Source organism: Schistocerca americana, chromosome 2, assembly GCF_021461395.2.
Source record: "Schistocerca americana isolate TAMUIC-IGC-003095 chromosome 2, iqSchAmer2.1, whole genome shotgun sequence".
NCBI lineage: Eukaryota > Metazoa > Arthropoda > Insecta > Orthoptera > Acrididae > Schistocerca > Schistocerca americana.
In genome coordinates this window covers 706799423-706827380 of record NC_060120.1, presented here as the reverse complement: position 1 = coordinate 706827380, position 27958 = coordinate 706799423, and the positions used below count along the sequence as shown (strand labels likewise).

Here is a 27958-nt window from a genome sequence, read left to right as displayed (position 1 = left end):
TAATGGATCCTGCATCAAGGCAATGCACCAACTCATACCACATTGTCTGTTAAGAGGTTTTTAGTGATGTACAGCATCCCATTGTCAGACTACCCACCTTATTCACTTGACCTAGCACCAATGTCAAATCTACATGAAGAAGAATAAGATTTCAGTCTGCTGAAGCAGTGAAAGAAAATGTAGCATGTGTCATCAATGAGCTCACAGAGGACTACTTCAAGCACTGTTTCCATGAATGGAAAACTCACATGGAGTGTTTTCGGATAAAGGAGGGGAGTATATTGAGGGTGACAATAAGTAAATATGTATGTTTTTGAAATAAAATGTTTCTCAGCAAGAGTCCCATTATTTTATTGCCACATTGGATACAATGTGTATTTTCTTCAATCACTGAGGAGAATTTTATGATCAAGGGATTTGTGATAAAACTATTTAAGAGTGGAACTAATTGATTTGAAAATCATACAGAGAACCTAAGACATATTATGTCATGGTCATGATGATACTTAGCACTTTAACCTGAATGGCTGTATATCTTTGTACTCACTAACTTCAGTATATTCAGGATTTTCCTTCATCACAATAACACATATGATATATTTGTGTAATTTGAAGGCAGGCATAAGTGGCAATGGACTAAGCTGAACAAAACATATGTTTCACACTGTGTTATGCAATGATATGTCATGTAGAAGGTGGTTTATGAGCTTTGTTATGTTGTTGGTTCAGAAGGAGCTTTTGGTGACATATAGTAATATATGCAAATAATGGACCTGCCGGGGTTCATGTACATATTACCTGGAGGTATCTGTTTACAGTTTTTCAGCTGATAGTTGTCTGATTGACATTACATTGTTCCATTAGCATGAATGACTGGCATTCTCAAAGAATAATGCTCCACTTCTCATGGTGGACTGAAGTGGAGTTTTGGCTGCAAATTATGTAGTTTTAATAGTGTTAAACGCATTTATAGTTATACATAAGGCTGAGGCAATATACATTGCAACCCTGGACTTGCTTTATGGCTCAGGAGAAATCCGGGCAGAAGCTAAATATGTGAAGAACTGACTTATATGAAGTTTCTGATAAGAAAGATTATGATAATTCATGAAATATTTCATAAAATGTAGCCCAACTCATATAAAATAGTTTGAACATATTTTGATTTTCAGCTGGGACTACAGGAAATAAATGTTGTGGTTATCTAGGGTGACTAGCATAAGTCACTACATAGATGAATGGTTGAATATTTGCTTTGTGGTTAGAAATAAATGCATATTTCAAGGGATGTTGAACATATTTAAATACATGCCAAATAAAATGATGAATTCCATGTAGATAGTGTTATATTTTGTAATATGTTGAAGACAATGGTTTACTGACATTATAATCAATGTGGATTTAGAATACATTGTTCTTGTGAAAAACAACTAGCTCTTAACTCACACAAAGTGTTGAGTGCTATCAACAAATGATTTCAAGTTCATTCCATATTTTTAGATTTACAGAAGGATTTTGACATATCACCTCACAAGTAGCTTGTAATCAAATTGCATGCTTATGGAATATTGTCTCAGACACATAACTGGATTCATGATTTCCAGTCCTAGAGGTAACAGCTCATAGTAATTTATAGATTAAAATAGACGTGATTTCTGGCACTCCACAAGGTAGTATTATAAGCCCTCTGGTCTTCCTTATCTATATAAACAATGTAGGAGACAATCTAAGGAGCTGATTTAAGTTGTTTGCAGATGCTGCTGTCATTTATATTCTAGTAAAGTCATCAGAAGATCAAAATGAACTGAAAAATAATTTAGATATAATATTTGTATGGTGCAAAAATTGTCAATTGACCGTAAATAATGAAAAGTGCAATGTTGTCCATAGGAGTGCTCAATCAGTTAAACTTCAGCTACTTGATAAATCAATCAAATCTGAATTCAACTAAATACCTAGGAATTACAATGACACACAACTTAAAATGGAAAGAACACATACAAAATGTTGTGGGGAAGGCAAACCAAGGACTTCACTTTATTGGCAGAACACTTAGAAAGGGCAACACATCTACTAGAGAGACCGCATGAACTATGCTTGTCTGTCCTCTTTTGGAGTACTTCTGGGTGGTGTCGGATCCTCAACAGATAGGATTAATGGAGTACATTGAGAAAGTTCAAACAATGGCAGCATATGTTGTACTACTGAGAAATAGGAGGGAGAGAGTGTCACGAACACAATACAGGATTTGGAGTGGACATAATTGAAACAAAGAAGTTTTTTATTGTGGGGGGATCTTCTCATGAAATTTCAATCACCAGTTTTCTTCTCTGAATCTGAAAGAATTTTTCTGTTGTCAACCTACACAGAGACAAATAATCATCATAATAAAATAAAGGAAATCAGAGCTCACATGGAAAGATATAGCTGTTCATTTTTTATGCATGCTGTTTGGGAGTGCCATAACAGAGAATTATTGTGAAAGTGGTTTGATGAAACCTCTGCCAGGCACTTAGGTGTGATCTGCAGAGTAGCTATGTAGATATAGTAGAATGCTTCAATTGTAACTTAAAAAGATGAGGATCTAGTTTTTGTATTTTTTTAGTTCATTGAATTGTGTCTAGAGGGAGTATTCTTTGAACTACTATGTATTCTATCCCTGTGTTATTGGACAGTGAGGAAAAAAAGGAGGAAGGAAGATGATGGTTTTAAATTCCTTTGGTGATTTAGATCATTAGAGACAGAAACAAAAGCTAGGGAAATCATACAAAACCAAAAGCTTGAAAGCCTGATAGTGACTTAAACTCTACTTCTTTGAGTCTAGTGTACAAAATGCTATGCCACTTTGATCCATGCGAGCAAAGAGTTAAATGAGTTTGCTAGCATAATTGTTGTTGCCATGGTAAGGATAAGATCATGATTACTCTGTAATTCCAACAGCAAACTGCTGCTTTCTGTTTATCATTGTAGAAAGTCAGTGCAAACCTCTTTATGGGATGTGGATAACATATTTATAATTTAAGAATATCATAATTTGTATCAAATCTGGGAAGTAAGAACAAGTTTCACAAACAAAATTCAGTCCTTAAAGGTAAAGGGAAGGTTATCTTCCTTCTTTTCATATTTAGTATCCTTGCTCTATATTTTTCGCATTCACTTCTTCTTCAGTTTTGATGGACCTAGTTTTACCTTGTTTCCACTTATGATAAATTAACAGCTCATGCATCAGCTGATTTATCTGCATTTTACTGAATATGAAGCTACCATTCATTTACTGGGGATACACACAAGACTTAGTTAGGAAAATTAACTTTCAAATGATACCTACTCTATTGCCTAGAGGAGAGAAAGGATGAAGAAGGATCACTTAGCTGTGCACATTTCATATGTTTATGTACCATGACTACAGGAATAACTTATTCTTTCTTCACCTGTAATGTTTTCAGATTATTATTCATATCTACATTTATTTATCAATAATTTACAAGGGCAGTTCAATAAGTAATGCAACACATTTTTTTTCTCGGGCAATTTTGGTTGAAAAAACTGGAAATTTCTTGTGGAATATTTTCAAACATTCCTGCTTTGTCTCGTATAGTTTCATTGACTTCCGACAGGTGGCAGCGCTGTACGGAGCTGTTAAAATGGCGTCTGTTAATGGATGTGCGTTGCAAACAACGGGCAGTGATCGAGTTTCTTTTGGCGGAAAACCAGGGCATCTCATATATTCATAGGCGCTTGCAGAATGTCTACGGTGATCTGGCGGTGGACAAAAGCACGGTGAGTCATTGGGCAAAGCGTGTGTCATCATCGCCGCAAGGTCAAGCAAGACTGTCTGATCTCCCGCGTGCGGGCCGGCCGTGCACAGCTGTGACTCCTGCAATGGCGGAGCGTGCGAACACACTTGTTCGAGATGATCGACGGATCACCATCAAACAACTCAGTGCTCAACTTGACATCTCTGTTGCTAGTGCTGTCACAATTGTTCACCAGTTGGGATATTCAAAGGTTTGTTCCCGCTGGGTCCCTCGTTGTCTAACCGAACACCATAAAGAGCAAAGGAGAACCATCTGTGCGGAATTGCTTGCTCGTCATGTGGCTGAGGGTGACAATTTCTTGTCAAAGATTGTTACAGGCAATGAAACATGGGTTCATCACTTCGAACCTGAAACAAAACGGCAATCAATGGAATGGCGCCACACCCACTCCCCTACCAAGAAAAAGTTTAAAGCCATACCCTCAGCTAGTAAAGTCATGGTTATAGTCTTCTGGGACGCTGAAGGGGTTATTCTGTTCGATGTCCTTCCCCATGGTCAAACGATCAACTCTGAAGTGTATTGTGCTACTCTTCAGAAATTGAAGAAACGACTTCAGCGTGTTCGTAGGCACAAAAATCTGAACGAACTTCTCCTTCTTCATGACAACGCAAGACCTCACACAAGTCTTCGCACCCAAGAGGAGCTCACAAAACTTCAGCGGACTGTTCTTCCTCATGCACCCTACAGCCCCAATCTCGAACTGTCGGATTTCCATATGTTTGGCCCAATGAAGGACGCAATCCGTGGGAGGCACTACGCGGATGATGAAGAAGTTATTGATGCAGTACGACGTTGGCTCCGACATCGACCAGTGGAATGGTACCGTGCAGGCATACAGGCCCTCATTTCAAGGTGGCGTAAGGCCGTAGCATTGAATGGAGATTACGTTGAAAAATAGTGTTGTGTAGCTAAAAGATTGGGGAATAACCTGGTGTATTTCAATGCTGAATAAAACAACCCCTGTTTCAGAAAAAAATGTGTTGCATTACTTATTGAACTGCCCTCGTATATGATATAGGTTTCATCAAGTATGTACGCATAACAAGTAAATATAATTAGATATATACATAAGTGACAAGTATACATAATGAATAACACAATAAACAATATTAATAAGTGGCTAAAGAAATAAATGGATTAAAATGAATGATGTAATTTACTACCTATAGTAATATCCAGCTTCCCATTTAACTGAAAATAGTTGTCAAGCATATAAATTTTGCACATTGGTGTTAACTGACCTTTGCTACATTTCATTTTCATAATCATAATAACTTTCTTTTTGGGAGATCCACTTTTTTTAAGCTGCCCATATCAGATGTTTCTTTAAAGAATTAGGGTCATTTATTATACAAGGTGGTTCTGTGATGATGTTATAAACTTTCAGGGCTGATGGACAGTGGTAGATGTATAATTTTGAGGTAAGGGACCCTGGTCCGGAAACATCAGAATCGAAAGTTATAAGCAGTTATTGTTGTGATTCCTCTGACAGTGGAATACATGCACTGGTTCTGTTGTTGTTAAGATTGTAAGGTATGTCCTGGGGTGGTAGTATGGACCAAAACAAGAAAAAAATGTGTAGTAAACATAGGCCCCAAATGTCGATAGCTCCTAAAGTATGCATTTTAAAAAAACACAAAGAGCTTGCAGTAGAAGAGATGTGTTGCACAGTATTGAAGACAAACACATTCTTACTATCTTTCAAGACCTTTTCAGTTACCTTTGAAATTGAAGATAATAGTGATACTGGTCTACAGTTTTCTGTTTTGTTCTAAATGTGAAAGGATAAGATCACATTTTACAGTAAGGAACAGTTGAAGATGGTGATTGTTTCCATCAGCATGACAATGTACCCTGTCATAAAGCAGTTGAGGCAATGGTTTTTGGGCAGTTCCTGAAATGTACTGGCCTGCCCAGTCCTGATTTGTGCACATTTGAGTTGAGTTAGAATGTCGACTTCACTTCATCCCCCAGTGTCTAACTTCACTATCCTCTTGATTTTGGCTCTAAGAATGGGCTGCCATTCCTCCACAGATATAAACACTTCATTGAAAGTGTCCTCTGCAGAGATCAAGGCATCATGAAGGTGAAGGTGGACACAGCCCATATTAATGTTCGGTAATAGGTATTTGGACACTTTTGATCTGATAGTGTATATCTGCATTGCATATTCATATGGTAAGCAGCCATACTCAGAAAGCATGCAGTCAGTTACATACAACATTACTGTATAAGGTCATTAGTGTTACACATATTAGTCATTAGGGGCCAGGTATAAGATCTGATATCCAAAAAGAAAGAGGAAATACTCAGCAATAGAGTGGTGAGTCAGTTTGTTCATATGCCTGTGTGAATGATCATTGAAATATATTTTTAGTATAATTTGTATGTATATAAAGCAAAATATTTTGAGGACTTGTTCAATTTACCTGACCTGTTCATTTATGACATTTTAACTGTTTATTCAAAATAATACTCTGGTTAAGAAACTTGGCAGAACTATCATATTAATGTTAAATTGATAACCCAAACTTACATCTTTCATGACTTTCAGATAAGGAGCCCTCAGATAAATTTGCAGTTGGCAGAAAATTATTTTTGTATTAGAGTAAAGGATTTTAATTATTAGTTTAACATGCAAGTTAAAGCAAAGTATAAATATTTTCATGCAGGGGTGTTTAGCCGAATAATACTATAAGAAGTGAATAAAACAGTCTGAGCTTGAAAATTCTTCAATTATAGTAGCTTACCCTCCTATCAAAAATATATCCACTGGATGCATCATGAGCATATTTCCCTTCATGTAAAGGAAATGCTGCCAAATATGTTTTATTGTTGAGGAGTCTGCGGATGCCGCACTGTAAAGTTATTTCAGTTTGTATCTTTCTTTTTTAGCATGTTATCATACAAAATAAATGTGATGTAAACAACAATATATCTGAAATGTTGCAGCTAATGAATTAATTAACATGTAAATATTATAACTGTGTCATTATCCAAAAGCATTTCCAGTTGAAATAGATAAAAATGCCACTTTGACACTGTGTAATAATGCTTTGCATCTAAGATGTAGCTTTTACTGCAAAATTATTATGGCAAGGAATAAAATTTTGCATGCAAAAGAACAAGGTGAAAATTTCTCAGTTTTGTATTGAAAACTTCTTTTTAGGTAAAAAAAGTTCTTATTTCTCAATTTAGTTTCCTTTTAGATCAGTGTTTCATCCCCATCATTCCAATGAGTAGGAACTGTGATTCTGATAGGTATGCTCAATACCAATTTACTACTGCCATAGCATTTTTTTGCCTCAAAATATATACGCACACAATTTCCTTTGGATGTGGGAATGAGCAGAAGTCAGAGAATCCCAGTCTGGTGAATAGGTTAGATGTTCCAACAATTCATACTCCAAAATATTTTGGTTTTCACATTGGTAAATCTTAAATTGTATACCACGGCATGTCCATATAGCTTGTAATAGTATCAAGTGTAGAAGTATGAAACTGGAATTTGGTTGCAATAATTACACATCTGTTGTTTGGAACTGACAAATAGTACTTTATTCAAAATCATCTCCACTGTTATTTATACGTTTCTCTCACCTCTCCAGCACGCTGTGAATGCCACGTCAAAAAAACAAGTTGAAGTGAACCAGTCAGTGGGCCATTTTTGCACATTTTCATATGAATTGAAGTGTTGTTCAGCAAGAGCATGCCCCAGTGATGCAAATAGATGATAATTGGACAGAGCAAAGGCTGGAAAATATGCCGAATGAATGCCTCGGTAGTTTCCCTGACTTGTTTTTCTGTGGGTAATTGGCATTATCATGGAGCAGTATGACTTTGTGTTGTTTTTTTCCGTATTCTGGTCATTTTTCACATAATCCTCAATTTAAACCAATCATTTGCTGTTGTTAGTGTTCAGTGTTAATGATTGCACCAGGTTTCAGCAGCTCATAAATATGACACCCTTCTGATTCCAACAAACACAGAACATTGTCTTCTTTCCAAAGTGATTTGGTCTCGCAGTGGATGATGATGGTTTGCCTGGATTCACCCATGATTTATGATGCTTAGGATTCTCAAAAATATCCATTTTCCATCACCTGTCACTATTCAATGGAGAAACGACTTTCTTTTGTATCTGACGAGCAGCATTTCACAAATGGTCTTTCGATCTGCTTGCTGTCTTTCGTTCAGTTCATGTGGAATCTATTTTCCCACTTTCTGCACCTTTCCCACAGCTTTCAACCAAAGAGAAATGGCTTTCTGCATCACATTCAATTGTTCCACAAGTTCCTGTTGAGTTTGAGTGTCATATTCATCCAGTCAGGCCTGCAATTCATTATCTTCAAACTTTTTCGGTTGTTTCCCACACTTGCATTTGTCACATCAAAATCACCACTTTTGAATTTTTTGAACCACTTGAAACACTGTGTTTTCCCAAGATCATGTTCACCAAAAGCTTTGACACGTATCTGATGTGACTTTTCAGCAGTTTTCTTCAAATGATAACAGAAAACCACTATTGTCTGCAAATCGCAGTTCATGGGCACAAAGCTCGACATGTTTATGGATCTGAAACAGATACTGATGTATGGTACTTGGATTACTTTGTGTCGACATTCATCATCAGCCATTACAGGAAGCAGATGGTGCCGCACACACAGTATCACTGACCCCACACTGACATCTAGCACCATCTATAGCAAAATTCCAGTTTCGTACTTCTACACCCAGTAATCTACAGACAAATAAAACTACTACCACTTCCAGCACCATCTTTGTAGATAAGTACATTGTCCTATCAGAAGATGATTTTCTCCTTTGTTTCTTTTGCAGTCATGGCCTCTACCTACACATTTTTTCATTTAGTTCATTCAGAAAAATTTCACAGTATTAAATAAAAATCATTTCAGATTCAAAAATTGGCCATGATCTTTCTTGTAGATAAAATATTTGCTACATCTCCTACTTCCAAGCCATCACCCATTACTTTGATTGCTGTTTCCTTTATAACACAACCCACTTCCACAGTGAACTTTCTAATGTACGATGTGCAGTGACAATTAACTTACAGGTAGCTGGTTTGAATCTTGCTGATAGAAGAAATGTTCAGCATCAGTATTGGGGAAAAGAAGTGGTAGTGTAAGGTTCCTGATCATCAAAATTTGTCTCAATATCCTGGATTAATTTATAAATCTCTTCACAGGGTCTCATGAAATGAGGGTGTGTGACTTGTCAGTCAGACAGGGACACCAGGCCCAGCAGTTCCTTTGATGTTATTCAAGAAGAGTAGACCATGTGCCAGCAATGGATTTTACCTTTTGCCTTCTCTCATTTTCACACTATGCACATGCGTGCATGTGTATACACACACACACACACACACACACACACACACACACACACAAACAAACACAAAAACACATTCATTGACAAACAACAGATACATCTGAGACACAATTCTCATACACCCCATGTGTGCAAAGGGAAAAACTCCTTCCATATTAGGTGCTGGACAATAGAATGAGGTCTACCACCCAACAATTCTGTAAGAATCTTTCACTTTCCTTTTACAGTACATGAAGTGATGGACCCATGTATCATCTGCAGCAATAAATCATTGTACAAAATCATATATCTAAAAACAAAGATGATGTGACTTACCAAATGAAAGTGCTGGCAGGTCGACAGACACACAAACAAACACAAACATACACACAAAATTCAAGCTTTCGCAACAAACTGTTGCCTCATCAGGAAAGAGGGAAGGAGAGGGAAAGACGAAAGGAAATGGGTTTTAAGGGAGAGGGTAAGGAGTCATTCCAATCCCGGGAGCGGAAAGACTTACCCTAGGGGGAAAAAAGGACGGGTATACACTCGCACACACACACATATCCATCCACACATATACAGACACAAGCAGACATATTTGAAGACAAAGAGTTTGGGCAGAGATGTCAGTCGAGGCAGAAGTGCAGAGGCAAAGATGATGTCGAATGACAGGTGAGGTATGAGTGGCGGCAACTTGAAATTAGAGGAGATTGAGGCCTGGTGGATAACGGGAAGAGAGGATATATTGAAGAGCAAGTTCCCATCTCCGGAGTTTGGAAAGGTTGGTGTTAGTGGGAAGTATCCAGATAACCCGGACGGTGTAACACTGTGCCAAGATGTGCTAGCCGTGCACCAAGGCATGTTTAGCCACAGGGTGATCCTCATTACCAACAAACACTGTCTGCCTGTGTCCATTCATGTGAATGGACAGTTTGTTATTGGTCATTCCCACATAGAATGCGTCACAGTGTAGGCAGGTCAGTTGGTAGATCACGTGGGTGCTCTCACACATGGCTCTGCCTTTGATCGTGTACACCTTCCGGGTTACAGGACTGGAGTAGGTGGTGGTGGGAGGGTGCATGGGACAGGTTTTACACCGGGGGCGGTTACAAGGATAGGAGCCAGAGGGTAGGGAAGGTGGTTTGGGGATTTCATAGGGATGAACTAACAGGTTACGAAGGTTAGGTGGACGGCGGAAAGACACTCTTGGTGGAGTGGGGAGGATTTAATGAAGGATGGATCTCATTTCAGGGCAGGATTTGAGGAAGTCGTATCCCTGCTGGAGAGCCATATTCAGAGTCTGGTCCAGTCCCGGAAAGTATCCTGTCACAAGTGGGGCACTTTTGTGGTTCTTCTGTGGGGGATTCTGGGTTCGAGGGGATGAGGAAGTGGCTCTGGTTATTTGCTTCTGTACCAGGTTAGGAGGGTAGTTGCGAGATGCGAAAGCTGTTGTCAGGTTGTTGGTGTAATGGTTCAGGGATTCCGGACTGGAGCAGATTCGTTTGCCACGAAGACCTAGGCTGTAGGGAAGGGACCGTTTGATGTGGAATGGGTGGCAGCTGTCATAATGGAGGTACTGTTGCTTGTTGGTTTGGTTTGATGTGGATGGACATGTGAAGCTGGCCATTGGACAGGTGGAGGTCAACGTCAAGGAGGCCTGTCTGACATTTGGCATTACCCCCAAAGGCCTCACACTTAAAGTTCCCATCTCTGGCTGCAACCCTTCTTTCCATCAGTCCCTATACCAGTTCCAAACTAAACAATCCATTGCCCTCACCCACCTAATCCTTCACCTACACATCAACTCAGCCAATGAACACACCCGTCAACTCCTATCCTTAATAAAAGTCCTTAATCTTTCCTCTCCCATGTCCACACCGGCTGTTCAGAGCATCCTCCTACAGGCCAACTGTAAATTAGAACAGCATGCCACCCTCCACCTCAAAAAACTATCCAATCTCCTGGTTTCCCACCTCCGGAAAGGCAACTCGCTCACCCTTCACAACCTTTCAAGCAAACCTCAACCTCCTCTCATTGCACACCAACCCAGTCTCTCCCATCTTCTCAATCTCCCACTTCCAGCTCCACTCCCTCCAAAACTTCAAAATTCCAATCAACACAACCTGGAACCACAACACCCTAAATCAGTAGTTAACCTTTCCTCCAGACCTCTCTCCCAATCCGAAACCTCTGTCCTATGCGAAGGCCTCACCTTCAGCCCCCCCCCCCCCCCCCCCCCAGATTCAACCAAATAGCCCTCGTCAAAGATTTACTGTCCTACACCCATACTCTCTGCTGGAAATATCACTTTGCCATGAAGAAAAATGATCCTAATCCTACTCCTAATGATCCAGCTCCCCAAGACACCATCCAAATTGAACCCTGCCTGGAACAGTCCCGTCCTCCGTCACAGCACGACCCACCTCCTCCTCCTCAAAATCACCCTCTCCAAACCTTCTTAAAAAACCTTAATCCTACTCCCAACATCACCACTGCTGAAGCCCAGGCTATCCGTTATCTGAAGGCTGATCGATCCATCGTCATTCTTCCGGCGGACAAGGGTTCCACGACCGTGGTACTTGATCGTCGGGAGTATGTGGCTGAGGGACTGCATCAGCTTTCAGACAACACCACATACAAAGTTTGCAAAGGTAACCCCATTCCCGATGTCCAGGCGGAGCTTCAAGGAATCCTCAGAACCTTAGGCCCCCTGCAAAACCTTTCACCTGACTCCATCAACCTCCTGACCCCACCGACACCCCGCACCCCTACCTTCTACCTTCTTCCTAAAATCCACAAACCCAATCATCCCGGCCGCCCCATTGTAGCTGGTTACCAAGCCCCCACAGAACGTGTCTCTGCCTACGTAGATCAACACCGTCAACCCATTACATGCAGTCTCCCATCCTTCATCAAAGACACCAACCACTTCCTCGAATGCCTGGAATCCTTACCCAATCTGTTACCCCCGGAAACCATCCTTGTAACCATTGATGCCATTTCCTTATAGACAAATATTCCACACGTCCAGGGCCTCGCTGCGATGGAGCACTTCCTTTCACGCCGATCACCTGCCACCCTACCTAAAACCTCTTTCCTCATCACCTTAGCCAGCTTCATCCTGACCCACAACTTCTTCACTTTTGAAGGCCAGACATACCAACAATTAAAGGGAACAGCCATGGGTACCAGGATGGCCCCCTCATACACCAACCTATTCATAGGTCGCTTAGAGGAAGCCTTCTTGGTTACCCAGGCCTGCCAACCCAAAGTTTGGTACAGATTTATTGATGACATCTTCATGATCTGGACTCACAGTGAAGAAGAACTTCAGAATTTCCTCTCCAACCTCAACTCCTTTGGTTCCATCAGATTCACCTGGTCCTACTCCAAATCCCATGCCACTTTCCTTGACGTTGACCTCCACCTGTCCAATGGCCAGCTTCACACGTCCGTCCACATCAAACCCACCAACAAGCAACAGTACCTCCATTATGACAGCTGCCACCCATTCCACATCAAACGGTCCCTTCCCTACAGCCTAGGTCTTCGTGGCAAACTAATCTGCTCCAGTCCGGAATCCCTGAACCATTACACCAACAACCTGACAACAGCTTTCGCATCTCGCAACTACCCTCCCGACCTGGTACAGAAGCAAATAACCAGAGCCACTTCCTCATCCCCTCGAACCCAGAATCCCCCACAGAAGAACCACAAAAGTGCCCCACTTGTGACAGGATACTTTTCGGGACTGGACCAGACTCTGAATGTGGCTCTCCAGCAGGGATATGACTTCCTCAAATCCTGCCCTGAAATGAGATCCATCCTTCATGAAATCCTCCCCACTCCACCAAGAGTGTCTTTCCACCGTCCACCTAACCTTCGTAACCTGTTAGTTCATCCCTATGAAATCCCCAAACCACCTTCCCTACCCTCTGGCTCCTATCCTTGTAACCGCCCCCGGTGTAAAACCTGTCCCATGCACCCTCCCACCACCACCTACTCCAGTCCTGTAACCCGGAAGGTGTACACGATCAAAGGCAGAGCCATGTGTGAGAGCACCCACGTGATCTACCAACTGACCTGCCTACACTGTGACGCATTCTATGTGGGAATGACCAATAACAAACTGTCCATTCACATGAATGGACACAGGCAGACAGTGTTTGTTGGTAATGAGGATCACCCTGTGGCTAAACATGCCTTGGTGCACGGCTAGCACATCTTGGCACAGTGTTACACCGTCCGGGTTATCTGGATACTTCCCACTAACACCAACCTTTCCAAACTCCGGAGATGGGAACTTGCTCTTCAATATATCCTCTCTTCCCGTTATCCACCAGGCCTCAATGCCTCAATCTCCGCTAATTTCATGTTGCCGCCACTCATACCTCACCTGTCATTCGACATCATCTTTGCCTCTGCACTTCTGCCTCGACTGACATCTCTGCCCAAACTCTTTGTCTTCAAATATGTCTGCTTGTGTCTGTATATGTGTGGATGGATATGTGTGTGTGTGCGAGTGTATACCCGTCCTTTTTTCCCCCTAGGGTAAGTCTTTCCGCTCCCGGGATTGGAATGACTCCTTACCCTCTCCCTTAAAACCCATTTCCTTTCGTCTTTCCCTCTCCTTCCCTCTTTCCTGATGAGGCAACAGTTTGTTGCGAAAGCTTGAATTTTGTGTGTATGTTTGTGTTTGTTTGTGTGTCTGTCGACATGCCAGCACTTTCATTTGGTAAGGCACATCAGCTTTGTTTTTAGATATATTTTTCCTACGTGGAATGTTTCCCTCTATTATAATTGTACAAAATCAGTTAGATAAAATGCACAAAACAAAGAATTTCACTATGGTGCAGTATTTCATGTTTATTCATTTATATGCAATATGCACAACAAATTTATTTTAAAAAGCATGTAAAAGAATTCTATTCTGCTTATGTATCGACATTTATCTTTTATTACTGCACAGAATGTACCAAAATTTAAAAAAAATTAATGGTAGCAACACTATCTCTGAGCCAGGCTGAGCAACTTTTTTCTTGTGCTCATATAAGCTCAAATGTGTTTCATTTTCTTTTCTCCATCGCTTAATATATATGCTCACTTCTTACTAGTAAACTCTGAACCAGGCCAGGCATGGTTGGACTTTTAACAATTAATAGAACTCTCCTCATTAACCTATTGCCAAGCAGACACTGTAGATGAGCAATTTATTTGAAAATATGCAGTGCTAGATATTAAAATTAAAACAGATAGTAAATAATGAAATTTTATTTATCATATGTATAAAATGAAAAAAAGGATAAATGATTAAATTTGTATGTCATTTTGGGGTGTACATGTTATGAAATTTGCCACCTTTAGCAACGACAACAACAACAACAGCTTCAACCCAACTGGGCACCAAATCAAACTGAACCTGGATCACAGAAACTGCTACATAATTCCATGGAGCTTTAACTCTATGCCAGCATAGCGGCTCATAAGTGGTGATGCATCAGTCTCTCAGCAAGCCATGACCATATGTTCTCAGAAGGTGACAGATATGAAGGATGTGCCAGCCAGGGCAACAGTCAAACAGCCTCTTATTGAGGTAGGTCAGATTAGCACAGGCAACATGTTGACTTGCATCATTTTGTTGAAAGACAGACTCATGAAAACCTCAAAGATAGAGCACAGAAATGCAATGGATGCTGTACAAATTAAAGACTACGTGTACCAGAGGTGACTGTGTTATGTACCTGATGGGATTCCATACCCCACACTAGTTGCGGGGCTCGTATGACAATAACAAATGCAGTCTGGCAGTAGTCAATCTTCTTGGAGCTCCACACAGGGATACGTAAAACCTGATACTGCACTCAGAACCAGATCTCTTCTGAATAGACAACATGGTGACACTCTTGCATCCAGAACTGTAATTTGGTGCACCACTGTTGGTGCACTTCTCTCAATAGCTGTGTTAAGGTAAGCTGCAAAAATGTTTCATACACAGACCGTCCAGACCGTCCAGACATGATCACATTGTCTATGTAGATCTTTGTCTTGCTGCAAATTGTCCCATTTAATGACTCATGGTACATGACTTCACTGTATGAATCTGCACACTTGAGTCAACAATATGTTTGTCTTCTCAAGGATTAATCATGTGCTGTCACTGAGATCCTGCCTGACATGGAGTATTGCCCTCCCTAACACATCAGTTCCATTTTTGCATCACAGTTGTGAGATTCTGACTAATATGACCAGCAATATCCTGGAACACGCAAGCATAGCCTTAATATGTCACAGTCCTGCCACTATCAAATTTTGACAAGAGCGGGTAGATATTTTGCCTTCTTGTGTGGGTCATTACATGACCTTCTCACAACCAATATTCAAATGTGACATCTAAATTAGAAATCTGCTGCATACATAAAGAATACATACATAAGGAATGTAAACATCATTAGTCCTACCCACTTTATGGGGTTCTGTTTAAATATGAATCATTTGCACACTCCAGCATGCAGTGTGCTTCATGCCAACCTGACATTTGAAGAATGCCACATTCATGGTATTGTAAATTTAATATCGAGTGGTGTATAATCAGCAGAAAATGAATTAGTGAAACACAGCTAGTGGTATGTTTCTCCTTCTCTTGCCTTGATGATGGCAACAGCACAAGACACTGAAGTAATTGGGGAGCCATCCTGATTCATGACTGTTCAGCTGCTGTCCATAACTCATAGAAATTAATCACAGCTAGTTCAAAGGGGCAAAGATATTGTTCAGTGGTGTTCCAGATGTGCTCAACAGAACTGAAGACGTGTGACTGGAGGGTCACAGACACACCCCATTTATTTACAGAATATTCCTCTAACTATTATGATATTTTGGGAACAATGGGCTTGTGCATTATCTGGATGAAGGTATAGATTGCCACCATCTGATTGTGATAGGCAAGCAGATGCAAACAGTTAGATAGTACATTTTTTAAATGTTCACATGCAAGAGATAATGGCTGACATGTCAGTGGCTTCAAGATTAACTTTTGCAAGATCAACAAAGCTGAAAGTGGTGTAAAATCAGTGATGTTTCCTTAAACATAGTAAATCATAAAAATTGCTCCGTGATGAAACAAAATGAAACACAAAAATTGTTCTGTGATTAAGTAAAATGAGTTTAACATACCTTCTCACTTTCATCATACTTTGTTCTCATCATTACTTGCCACACAACAAGGCTTCTCTGAGCTGAAGTGTAGAAGAGTTCTCTTTCCTTCACTACAAACCTTCAAAAAAGAATAAAATCATATTAAAATATTTATTTTTATTTATTACTGGTCCATCTTTAAGCAACTTCATGTAATTAGTATCATTAGTAATTTTAAAAAATTACTTTGAGGGTTGTCAATTTAACCCTTTGACTGCTGGAGGCACACTATCCGCTTGGCATGCTGAGGCACTGCGGCCTGCACTGTCATCCCTATACATATGCTAATGTGCCTGACCCTCGAGCTGCCGCCTGGGGCAGAGTGCCCCTCACTGCCCCACCTGCCCTGTGCTGAATATTTCTGCAGTGACTGTGACTCCACGTGAAATATTGTGTCCTCTCACGGCTGATACAGAATACTCGCAAATGCTCTCACTACGTAGTTCCCCTGCAGGTGAATTACTACAGAATCAAACTGTCTGGTAAAACTATTTTCCGTCACCAAGAATGATATCTTGCTTGTAGTTTTCTTGCACTATTTTTGTAGATCATGCCGAAAGTGACGTGATTCGTTAGCTTTAGATCAATAGTTTATTGTTCTTTCTTGGATACCCTTCTATAATGTCTGCATTTATCTATGCGTTCCTCACTGTACTAACTCAAGAAAGAATAAAATAAGCCATAGATTATAGATTACTGTACATTATTTTTGTTGTTCAGAACATTGTATTACATCGTTTATAGGAGAAAGAGACATACAGATCATCTTCCATATCGCACTACAACATCGGATTTTACTGTGAGCAACATCGTTAAATTCGTATTCTGGTATGATAAGAAATTTCACATGGCCTACTGTTTGTATCGCTGAATTGTCCAAACACTTGTTGCACTTTGTAATTACCCAATTATGCATAATTTTGTTTCTTTGACGAAATTTGTACAATACTTGTGATTGTTACACATAAGTATTCAACAGATTTTCCAACATTTGAAAGCTGTGAAATCTCTGTCTTTTTGTTAGCACATTAAATTCACTTATAGAGAAAATTCAAAGTCATGAACTGTAAATTTAGACGTTACTTTTACCCTTTGTGAAAATTTTTCCCATCTTTCTTTTTGATCCGGGCTTTGGACCAGCACTGGTGAAGTTAAAAACATTTTTATTTTGTTTTTCCCTTTTTATAATTTTTTTTCGTTTTCGAAGTTTTTTTTTCTAATAGCATTATTGTATTCATTCTATGTTGCAATTAGTAATCCTGTTTTGTGTGTTATTTTTCAAAACAGGGTACGACACACAATGGTACCTTGCATGCTTTACATTTGTACCTGCTTTCTCAGCGCACTTTTTGTTTCCAGCAAACAATGCATCTATGTGTTAGCGCACTTTTCTTGGATTGCTCATTTGTTATAATGTCTGGAAAATGCCTTCCCACAAATCTTAGAGGGTTATCATCAGAACACCTTTCTCTGCCAGCTTTTCTGCGCACTAACTCATACGTTTCTGTAAGTTCCCTAACCAGTGACAGATGAAACTCTGCTATCATCATTTTACGACCTGTGTAGGACATGAGCATTTAAAACACACAGCTCTAGAACATGAAAAAAGAACTTTTTATACCACTTCATTGTTTTCCATATACATCCGAGAGAACTAAGCAGCATATCAGAATGGTCAACTGCTCCCATATTCAAGTTATAATCTACAATGCTTTGTGGTTTCTTAATTTTTTCTCCAGTATTCCTGTCAATCTTTCGTGTGTCAGCCATTTCTGTGGTGTTACATGTGGTCAACATCCACACTTCCCTTTTGTCACACCACTTTATAGCAAGCATTGTATCATTACACATAAATTGAATATCTCCACATTCCAGTTTCTTCTAAAGTTTCAGCATGTTGCGTCTGTTCTTACGGATAGTACAACATGCGTTGGTCCCATGTCTGTGAAGCCAGGCAAACAAGTCTCAGCTTGAGTACCAGTTATCGATGTAGAGGGTATATCCAGGTTCTAAATAGGGCTTCATAAGTGTAGCCACTATGTCACCATTTTTCCCCAAATTGTGGAACTCAGTTTCTGTTGATGCCCCTGTATAAACAATGAAATCCAAGACATAGCCAGTCTTACAATCACATAACACAATTTTTTAATACCGAATCTACTCCATTTCAATGGAATGAATTGTCTGAAAGATAAGCATCCTTTGAATAATAACAAACTTTCATCAATACAGAGTTTCTGATGTGGGTTAAATGCACAACGGAAAGCTGTACGAACTTTATTGACAATGTTCCTAGTTTTGAATAATCTGTCTCCTCCAGTATTGGCAGAGTCGTCACTGAAATGTAACATTCTCATAAGTAACAAAAAGCGGTCTCTTGACATGAGTTCACTAAAAATTGGAGTATTTAGAAGAACATCTCTGGTCCAGTATTCGCTAATTTTCAGTTTTTTCACGCGAGGCATCAGAAGACAAAGAGCTATGGAACAATACATGTCTTCATATCCAGTATCTTTCCACTTTGAGATTCAAGAATGCACTGATTTGGGAGTATTCTCCTTGGTGAATAAATAAAACCAATTCGTTTCGTCAGCTACATATATCATCAGTTCTTGTGTGAAGAATAACATGAAAACTGACAGATTACTTGACTCATTCCCTATTTGACACACACGTCCCGACAGCATATCATCAAATGTGTGATTAACTGGCTGAAAATAATTTTCTTTCCAGTCAAATATATCACTAAGATGTGCTTTTTTCGTAGGTGTTTCACTATCACTTTAGGATTCTTCAGATTCAGAACAACTAACATCTCCTGTTGAAACATGAGACTGCTTTGACAGCCCTGCTGACATGGACGGTTTATGAATAGAGCTTTCGGACTCTGTGGAAGAGCTATCACTTTCGTCAAAATCAAGTAGTTCACCCTCACTGTCGCTCCTCGTAAGAATCTCCATGATTTCTTCCTCAGTGCAACCACGACGCCTCGCCATTTTCCTTGTAAAATACAGAACGTGAAGAACAGTGGCCAGCAGCGGTGGCCGTGCGGTTCTAGGCACTTCAGTCCCAAACCACGGGACTGCTATGGTTGCAGATTCGAATCCTGTCTCGGGCATGGATGTGTGTGATGTCCTTAGGTTAGTTAGGTTTAAGTAGTTCTAAGATCTAGGGGACTGATGACCTAAGATGTTAAGTCCCATTGTGCTCAGAGCCATTTTTTTTAAGAACACTGATGTAAATTCTGATGAACAGTGAACTGTAGTGCAGAGCCTAGGCTCACAACAGACAAGCTCGTGGCCAGAACTGTGAAAGGCTACTGAGACATGGGACGGGAAGTCTGCTGTCCGAGTTATGTCGTTATCAGCACTCGGGTAGCGGCGCGCCTATACTCGTCATCAGCACTCAGGGGCCGGCAAGCGAGTGCGACTTAACTCATCAACAGCGCTCAGGGGAAAACCTGTGGCCACGACTATACTCATCATTAGCACCCAGGGAGCAGCACGCAGCATGACGAGTAAACTCGTCAACAGCAGTCAAAGGGTTAATGTTTGCTAAGTCAGACTGTTTTAGACTATACAGTTATAGTTTTCTTTTACATGCATCAGGCAACAGTAGAAGAAGAGAGATGGGACTGTTAATACATTTAAATGTTTGAGATAAATCATAGAAGATATTTTAGTTGTGGAAATTCCAGATATGCACCTGATGGCCTTCTTCAGCTAGATGTCAGAAGAATTATTCTACAAAATAATCTTATATCTTAGGTGGCAGTGAAAGAAAGCATAAAGAAACTAAGTAACTGTTTTCAGAAACACATGTGTATAGTTTACCCAAAAGATATATAATGCATGAGAGTTTTTAAACAACAGAAAGTTCAGGATGGAATGGACCTTTGAGTTGATCACTATACCTCCCTTCACATTTTCTTATTTTACAGCATCTTTCTGCACCACATGTACTTTGTTACATCCCATACATCCAATAACATCTGCTGCCCTCTGCCTTTTTTCATACCCATCCACTAACATGCATCCCACTCTATTTTCATCTTTTTATTTATTTTTTCTCTTTGATCTCATTGTATTTTATTTTTCACCATAGAAACTACTTACGCAAATTCATCTTTTCACTATTTTCACCCGTATAATCTTTTTTGTGATTTTTCACATGTATTTTTCTGTAATTTTACATATTTTTACAAGTTTTTAGCCTCAAATATGGATCTTTGCACCTTCCATGGTCACCAACACAGAAAACTTTTCCTATCCCTAGGCAGAACCCAGTCCCATATATTGTTGTCTAGCTCATGAAATCCCCCCAAATGGCATGAGAATCAAATTCCCATCTCTAACTGCAATGCCTCTTTTCATAATGTCCTCTATCTGCTCAAATTCCTTCAGCTCGTAATCCTCATCAACCTAGTCCTGCAGAACCATATAATTCTAGCCCAAACCTCCCTGCACTACCTCCTCTGAGTCTTTAAGATTCTCTTGCTCTGCAATCCCAAATTCCTGCATCCCATCTCCCAGATTTAAACTCTTTCCCTTCAGAAAACAAAGCAGCATGCCCGCTAAAAAACAGTCCAACCTGTTCATCTCATACTCTTGCCTTTGACTGCTACTATCCACCACCTCTACACCTCTACAAGAGCCACCATTGTACCTCCCCTCCCCCCCCACCCCACCCCACTCTCACACAGAAGCCAAACCAAGCCTTACACACCTACTATATTTACCATTCCCTCGGAAAATCCCTCTCACCACCGTGCAGAACCCAGAACTGAAACAAACCTGTAATGCAGCCATGAAACTGTTCTTCAAAAGCCTCAGCCAAACAGAAGTATCAGTCTTTTCCAAAGACTATAGCTTTTACCCCTCCCAAATTCAATCATGCTGGGCTTCTTAAAGATTTTCTTTCCTTCTTCCAGCCCCTACAGTGGAAACAATTTTTACCACCAACCCTACCAATCCAAAACCAATACTAAATTCTGCCTCACTCAGTTTACTCCTCCATTTAACCTTGGTCCACCCCTACTGTTGTTATCATTATTTGCTGCTAGGCACATAAATTATTATATATGTGGTGTCTGTTCCTTCATACACCACATATAAATACCTGTGGATAATGACAACTTCATGTACAACAATGGAAAATCCAGGATGGAATATAACAATATTATGAAAAGAATAGTTGCTACTCACCATGTGGCAGATATGCTGAGTCGCAAATAGGCACAACAAAAAGACTGTCAGAAAATGAGCTTTCAGTCAACAAGGCCTTTGCCGGAGGTAGAACACACACACACACACACACACACACACACACACACACACAAACGCAACACGCAGACATGTGGCCCCAGTCTCTGGCTGCTGAGGCCACACTGCAAGTATTTGCACCTGATGAGAGAGGCAAACAGGTGGTAGGGGTAAGGAAGAGGCTGGGGTGGGGAGGGGAAGGCATAGCAGGGTACAGGTGGGGGATGGTAAATTGCTAATTGTGGGAGTGTACAGGGATGATGTTGAGAGAGGGTAAGGCAGCTAGGTGCAGTTGGATGGTTAGATGGAAGCAGGGGGAGGGGAGTGGTTAGCAGAAATGGAGAGAGGTAAAAAGACCGTGTGTGTGTTGGTGGAATAGAGGACTGTGTGGTGCTGGAATGAGAACAGGGAAGGGACTAGAGGGTAAGGACAAAGACTAACAAAGGTTGAGGCCAGGAAGGTTATGGGAATGTAGGATATATCGCAGGGAGAGTTCCCACCTGCACAATTCAGAAAATCTGTTGTTGGTGGGAAGGATCCAGATGGCACAGAGCATTGTGTTGGGTGGGACACTTAGCAATGGTGTGGTCCAGCTGTTTCTTGGCCAGAGTTTGTCAGTGGCCATTCATGAGGACAGACAGCTTGTTAGTTGTCATGCCCATGTAGAATGCAGCCCAGTGGTTGCAGCTTAGCCTGTAGGTCACATGACTGGTTTCACAGGTAGCCCAGCCTTTGATGGGGTAGGTGCTGCTTGTCACTGGACTGGGGTAGGTGATGGTTGGAGGACAGGTGTTGCATCTAGGTCTGTTACAGGTGTATGAGCCATGAGGCAATGGGTTAGGAGCAGGAGCTGAGTAGGGATGGACAAGGTTGTTGAGTAGGTTCAGTGGGTGATTGAATGCCACTGTGAGAGGAGTCAGAAGCATATTTCTGATTTCAGTGCACAATGAGAGTGAGCTGAAATACTGGGAATCCTTCCAAAACACTCAGAATCCCAAACCCCTCACCTGCTTCAGATGCAATGATGACAACTTCACGATCTGGATAAAGGGTGAGGACACACTGTTCACATTCCTCCATGACCTCAAGACCTCCTCCCATATTCACTTCACCTGGTTCTACTCAACCCAAGAAGCCATCTTCCTCACTTTTGACCTCTACCTCAAAGATAGCTACATCAGTACCTCCATTCATATCAAACATACCAACCACCAGCAATACCTCCACTTTGACAGCTGCCACCCATTCCATACAACCTAGCTACCTGTAGTCATCGCATCTGTAGTGATTAGTGATCCCTCTCAAAGTACACGAAGGGTCTCACTGAGGCCTTCACAGACCATAACTACCCACCACTCCTCCCCAAGCTTGTACAAAAACAGATTTCCTGCGGCCTGGCCACAGAGGAACATTCCCTATGTGACTCATAACCACCCAGGACTGGAGCAACTGAGTCACATTCTCTGCCAGGGTTTCGACTACCTCTCATCATGCCCTTAAATGAGGAATGTTGTACCCACTACCCTTCCCACCCTTCCCACTGTGGTGTTCTGCCACCTACCAATCATACACAATAACCTCATCCATACCTTGCTCCCAACCCGTTGCCTCATGGCTCATATCCCTGTAAACGACTTAGATGCAAGACCTGTTCCATACACCTTCCCACCACCACCTACTCCAGTCCAGTCACAAGTATCACCTATCACATCAAAGGCAGGGCTACCTGTCAAACCAGTCATGTGGTCTACAACCTAAGGTGCAACCACTTTGCTGCATTCTACGTGGGCATGTCTGTCCACATGTGTAGCCACCGACGAACTGTGACCAACAAATAGCTGGACCACCCCGTTGCTGAGCACACTGGCCAACACAATGTTCTTCATTTCAATGGCTGCTTCACAACCTGTGCCATTTGGACCCTTCCCACCAACACCATATTTTCTGAATTGTGCAGGTGGGAACTCTCCCTGCAATATAGCCTATGTTCCCATAACCCTCCTGGCCTCAACTTCCATTAGACTTTTGGTCTTAGCCTCTAGCCCCTTCCCTGTTCCCATTCCAGCACTATACAGTCCTCTATTCCATCAACACACACACAGTCATTTTACCTCTCTCCTTTTCCACTAACCTCCCCTCCATCTAACCTTCTGACTGTACCACCCCTCCACATCATCTCTGTATGCCCCCACAAGCAGCACTTTACCATCCCCCACCCATACCCTGCTATACCTCCTCCTCCCTGCCTCAGCATCCACCTTACCCCCACCACCTGGTTAAGTCTCCTATCATGCACAGCTGCTCTCAGTGTGGCCTCAGCAGGCAGAGACTGCAGTCATGTATTTGTGTCTGTTGGATCTCCAATGAAGACCTTGTTAGGAAAAGCTCATTTTCATTATGCCTATCTCCACTGTCAGAGACAGCAAAGGACTCGGAAGAGCAGTTGAATGGAATGGACAGTGTCTTGAAAGGAGGGTATAAGATGAACACCAACAAAAGCAAAACAAGGATAATGGAATGTAGTCGAATTAAGTCGGGTGATGCTGAGGGTATTAGATTAGGAAATTAGACACTTAAAGTAGTTTTGCTATTTGGGGAGCAAATTAACTGATGATGGTCAAAGTAGAGAGGATATAAAATGTAGACTGGCAATGGCAAGGAAAGCGTTTCTGAAGAAGAGAAATTTGTTAACATCGAGTATAGATTTAAGTGTCAGGAAGTCGTTTCTGAAAGTATTTGTATGGAGTGTAGCCATGTATGGAAGTGAAACATGGATGATAAATAGTTTAGACAAGAAGAGAATAGAAGCTTTCGAAATGTGGTGCTACAGAAGAATGCTGAAGATTAGATGGGTAGATCACATATCTAATGAAGAGGTATTGAATAGAATTGGGGAGAAGAGGAGTTTGTGGCACAACTTGACCAGAAGAAGGGATCAGTTGGTAGGACATGTTCTGAGGCATCAAGGGATCACCAATTTAGTACTGGAGGGCAGTGTGGAGGGTAAAAATCGTAGAGGGAAACCAAGGGATGAATACACTAAGCAGATTCAGAAGGATGTAGGCTGCAGTAGGTACTGGGAGATGAAGGAGCTTGCACAGGATACAGTAGCATGGAGAGCTGCATCAAACCAGTCTCAGGACTGAGGACCACAACAACAACAACATCTCCACTATATGGTGAGAAGCAACTATCTTTTCATGATACTGATAACTTCAATACAGATGCACACTACATCTGACCCTTGTAGGAATCAGCTGATGCTGCAAGCAATGAGGGTAATGGACAGCAGACATTACATGTGCAACAAGTTGAGAATGTGGACTGGACGAGAAGTGTGCTGGGGTAGCTGAAGTGGTTAACTCTGCCACTCACATAAAGATTGATATCCATGTTTGAGTACAAGTCTGGTACATTTTTTCAACTGTTGCTGCTGGTATTGTTTCAGTGCCAGATTGTGGCTGAGGTCCGAGATATCCTTATGTCATATATGTTAGAGATCAGAAATGGAGCAAGTATGAATCTAAAGTGTGGGCTGCACACGTCACAAATCAACATGCCAATGGTACATCAGGCAGTTACATGGGGCTTCTTTTGTTCCCACAGTAGTTCCATGAGTATGTACAGTATGAGAACTGTGGCACTGTAGTTACTTCATACTCATCACCTCATTCTCTCTTACTGAAGCATGCAGGAGTGTAAGGCTAGTCATGATTTATTGTTAGTACAGAAGATGAGTACATGAGCTTGCTGCTATAAAGTAGCACACACAGGGAAAAATTACCGATTGTTGGGCTCAGGTGGCCTTTAATGAAGCTGCATTTTGTGAAACTGTGGAGGGTGTAAGATTAACTGATGCAAAGCACACAGTTGCAAATGAGTTCCTTTAGAGGAAGAGTGATATCTCGAGTAAGTTTCATGCTATAGTCCACACTTCAGACAAGAAACAGAAAAGTTTTGCCCAATTCAACAAAATGGTTCTTTTCTTGAATGAGATTTTCACTCTGCAGTGGAGTGTGCACTGATATGAAACTTCCTGGCAGATTTAAAACTGTGTGTCAGACCAAGACTTGAACTCGGGACTGTTACCTTTCACAGGCAAGTGCTCTACCTTCTGAGCTACCCAAGCATGACTCATGCCCCATCCATCTTTTCTTGTTTATTCTTCCTCTGCCACAAGAAAACATATGTATTGCATCAAATGGAAACTGGGCACAAAGCAACATCACTATCATATCCTTGCAACAAAGAAGTGTGCTACTTCTACATTCTTTTGGTCATTGCAACTTGCCTTTATGGATTAAAAATGTTTTCTAACTTATCATTCATTTCTGAAATTTATTTTACTAATTAATCACCATTTAGAGATTGCACTTCATCCTCCTGGTATTACTTGTCTGAAATAAAATAATATAAATCTTTGTGAGCTACAAACTTAAACTGTTAGCTGTAAATCACTTGTAGGTCTGCTCAGCTACCACCTGATAAGAGTGAGTTTGGGCCCTTGATAAGTATGCATGTGACCCCCCCCCCCCCCCCCCCCCCCCAAAAAAAAAAAAAAAAAAAAATTATTTTGCTGGAAACACCATCACAGTCACCAGAACTACAATGTTTTAGCGACTAAATGATTTTTTAAACCACCTAAGGAGCTGTATTTTTGAAACTAATGTCTGTTGGCATAATCTGAACAAGTAAATCTGATGTATCTGTATTTGGTTGTTTATTAGTTGGTGTATCATTTGCTGTCACTGTGAAGAAGTAATCACTGACTTTGGAGGACAATGGTTTAAAAGTGTCACCATTTCTGCCACAAAAATTTTGTTGTTGTATGCTATCACATGGAGCACTATTTTTCTTCATTTCTTATTGATTAATGTTCCAAATGTTGTTGCCCCATTCTTGTAAGATATTATTTACTGGACACAGTGTGTGTTTTGCCTTTGTAATACCAGACAGGAGCATTTTATAATAACGGTGGTGCTGGAGTTTCAACTCTTGACTAAAATATAGAGCTGTCCTTTCCTAGTACATAATGCTTTAATCCAATCAGTCTCCCATACCTTTGTCATTTTTGCTCTGACTACCATTTTTTCCTCAAGGAGTGTTAACCTAGCATAAGACTACAAACAAAGCTTACTTTGATTTAATAAATGGAAAGTTAATACTTGTGTAGGTATACATTTGGGTCTCAGTATTAAGATCATCATGAATTTTTGTACATAAAAAAATTTGATCAATATAAGAGCTATTCCCAGCAAACATTTATATCAATTTAAATACTTTTGGATTAAAGGAGACTACTCACCAAAAAGCGGAAGCACAGAGTTGTCGATAGGCACACACAAAAGAAACAACACTTACTAGCTCTCGAAGTTATCCTTTGATGAGCTAGAATGCAACACACAAAACACACACACACACACACACACACACACACACACACACACACACACACACACATGTATAAACATGTCTATGCTTCTGCTTGGTGCCAGCTGAACTACGAGTGCCAATACTATTTTTCTGCAAGTGCAAGTGGACTGGCTGATGTGGGAGTAGTGTTGGTGGTGAGGGGGAGGGGGGGTGGTAGAGTGAGAAGGAGGCAGGGAGAGGAACTGGGGGTGGGTGGCTAGCAGCTTGGAAGGAGGTGACCTATTTATCGACTAGGAATGAGGGTAGGAGGGGTGGCAATTATATGGGACTGCACAACTGTAGTGGCTGGTGGGAAGTAGCACATGTTGAAGCTGATGTGGGGACATAAATTAGGATGGGTGACAGGATGGAGGAAGGGGAAATTGTTGGGTGGAGGGAGCAGAGACAGTGGGTTACCTAAGACTGAGGCCACGGCAATTATGGAAGCAGAGGATGTGTTGTAAGTATAACTTCATCTCCGTAGTTCAGAGAAGTTGGTGGCGGTGGAGAAGATACTGATGGCTTGGGTAGGGAAGCAGGCACTGAAATTGGACATGTGCTCACTTGCATGTTGTGGCACTTGGTGGTCAACTTTGTTCTTGGCAACAGTTTGGCAGTGGCCATTCATCCTGGTGGATGCTGGTTGGTAGTCATACCAACATAAAAAGCTGTGCAGTGTCTGCAGCTGAGTTGGTATATGAAATGACATCTTTCACAGATGGCCCTGCCTCTGATGGGGTTGGATAAATCTATGACAGGGCTGGAGTAAGATATGTTGAATGGGTTTGCAGAACAGGTCTTGAAACTGGGTCTGCCACAGATATGATCCCTGTGGTAAGGGGTTGGTGTGGGAGTGGCATGGACAGGGATAGTGTGTAGGTTAGGTAGGTGATGGAATACAACTTTTGGTGAGATGGGAAAGATATTGGGTAAGACGTC

The 27958-nt window shown here is 41.1% G+C and overlaps 1 protein-coding gene across 1 annotated transcript in view; it reads right to left on the bottom strand.

The window, feature by feature from the left end:
- The window catches only part of LOC124595810 (anoctamin-4), a 148502-nt gene that overhangs the window by 101614 nt on the left and 18930 nt on the right, over nt 1–27958 (bottom strand). Inside the window, exons 3-4 of the mRNA XM_047134704.1 lie at nt 16326–16425; nt 6569–6676 (exon numbers count right to left, since the gene is read on the bottom strand). Coding sequence (XP_046990660.1) covers nt 6569–6676; nt 16326–16425 — 208 coding nt within the window. The remainder of the gene's footprint in view (nt 1–6568; nt 6677–16325; nt 16426–27958) is intronic.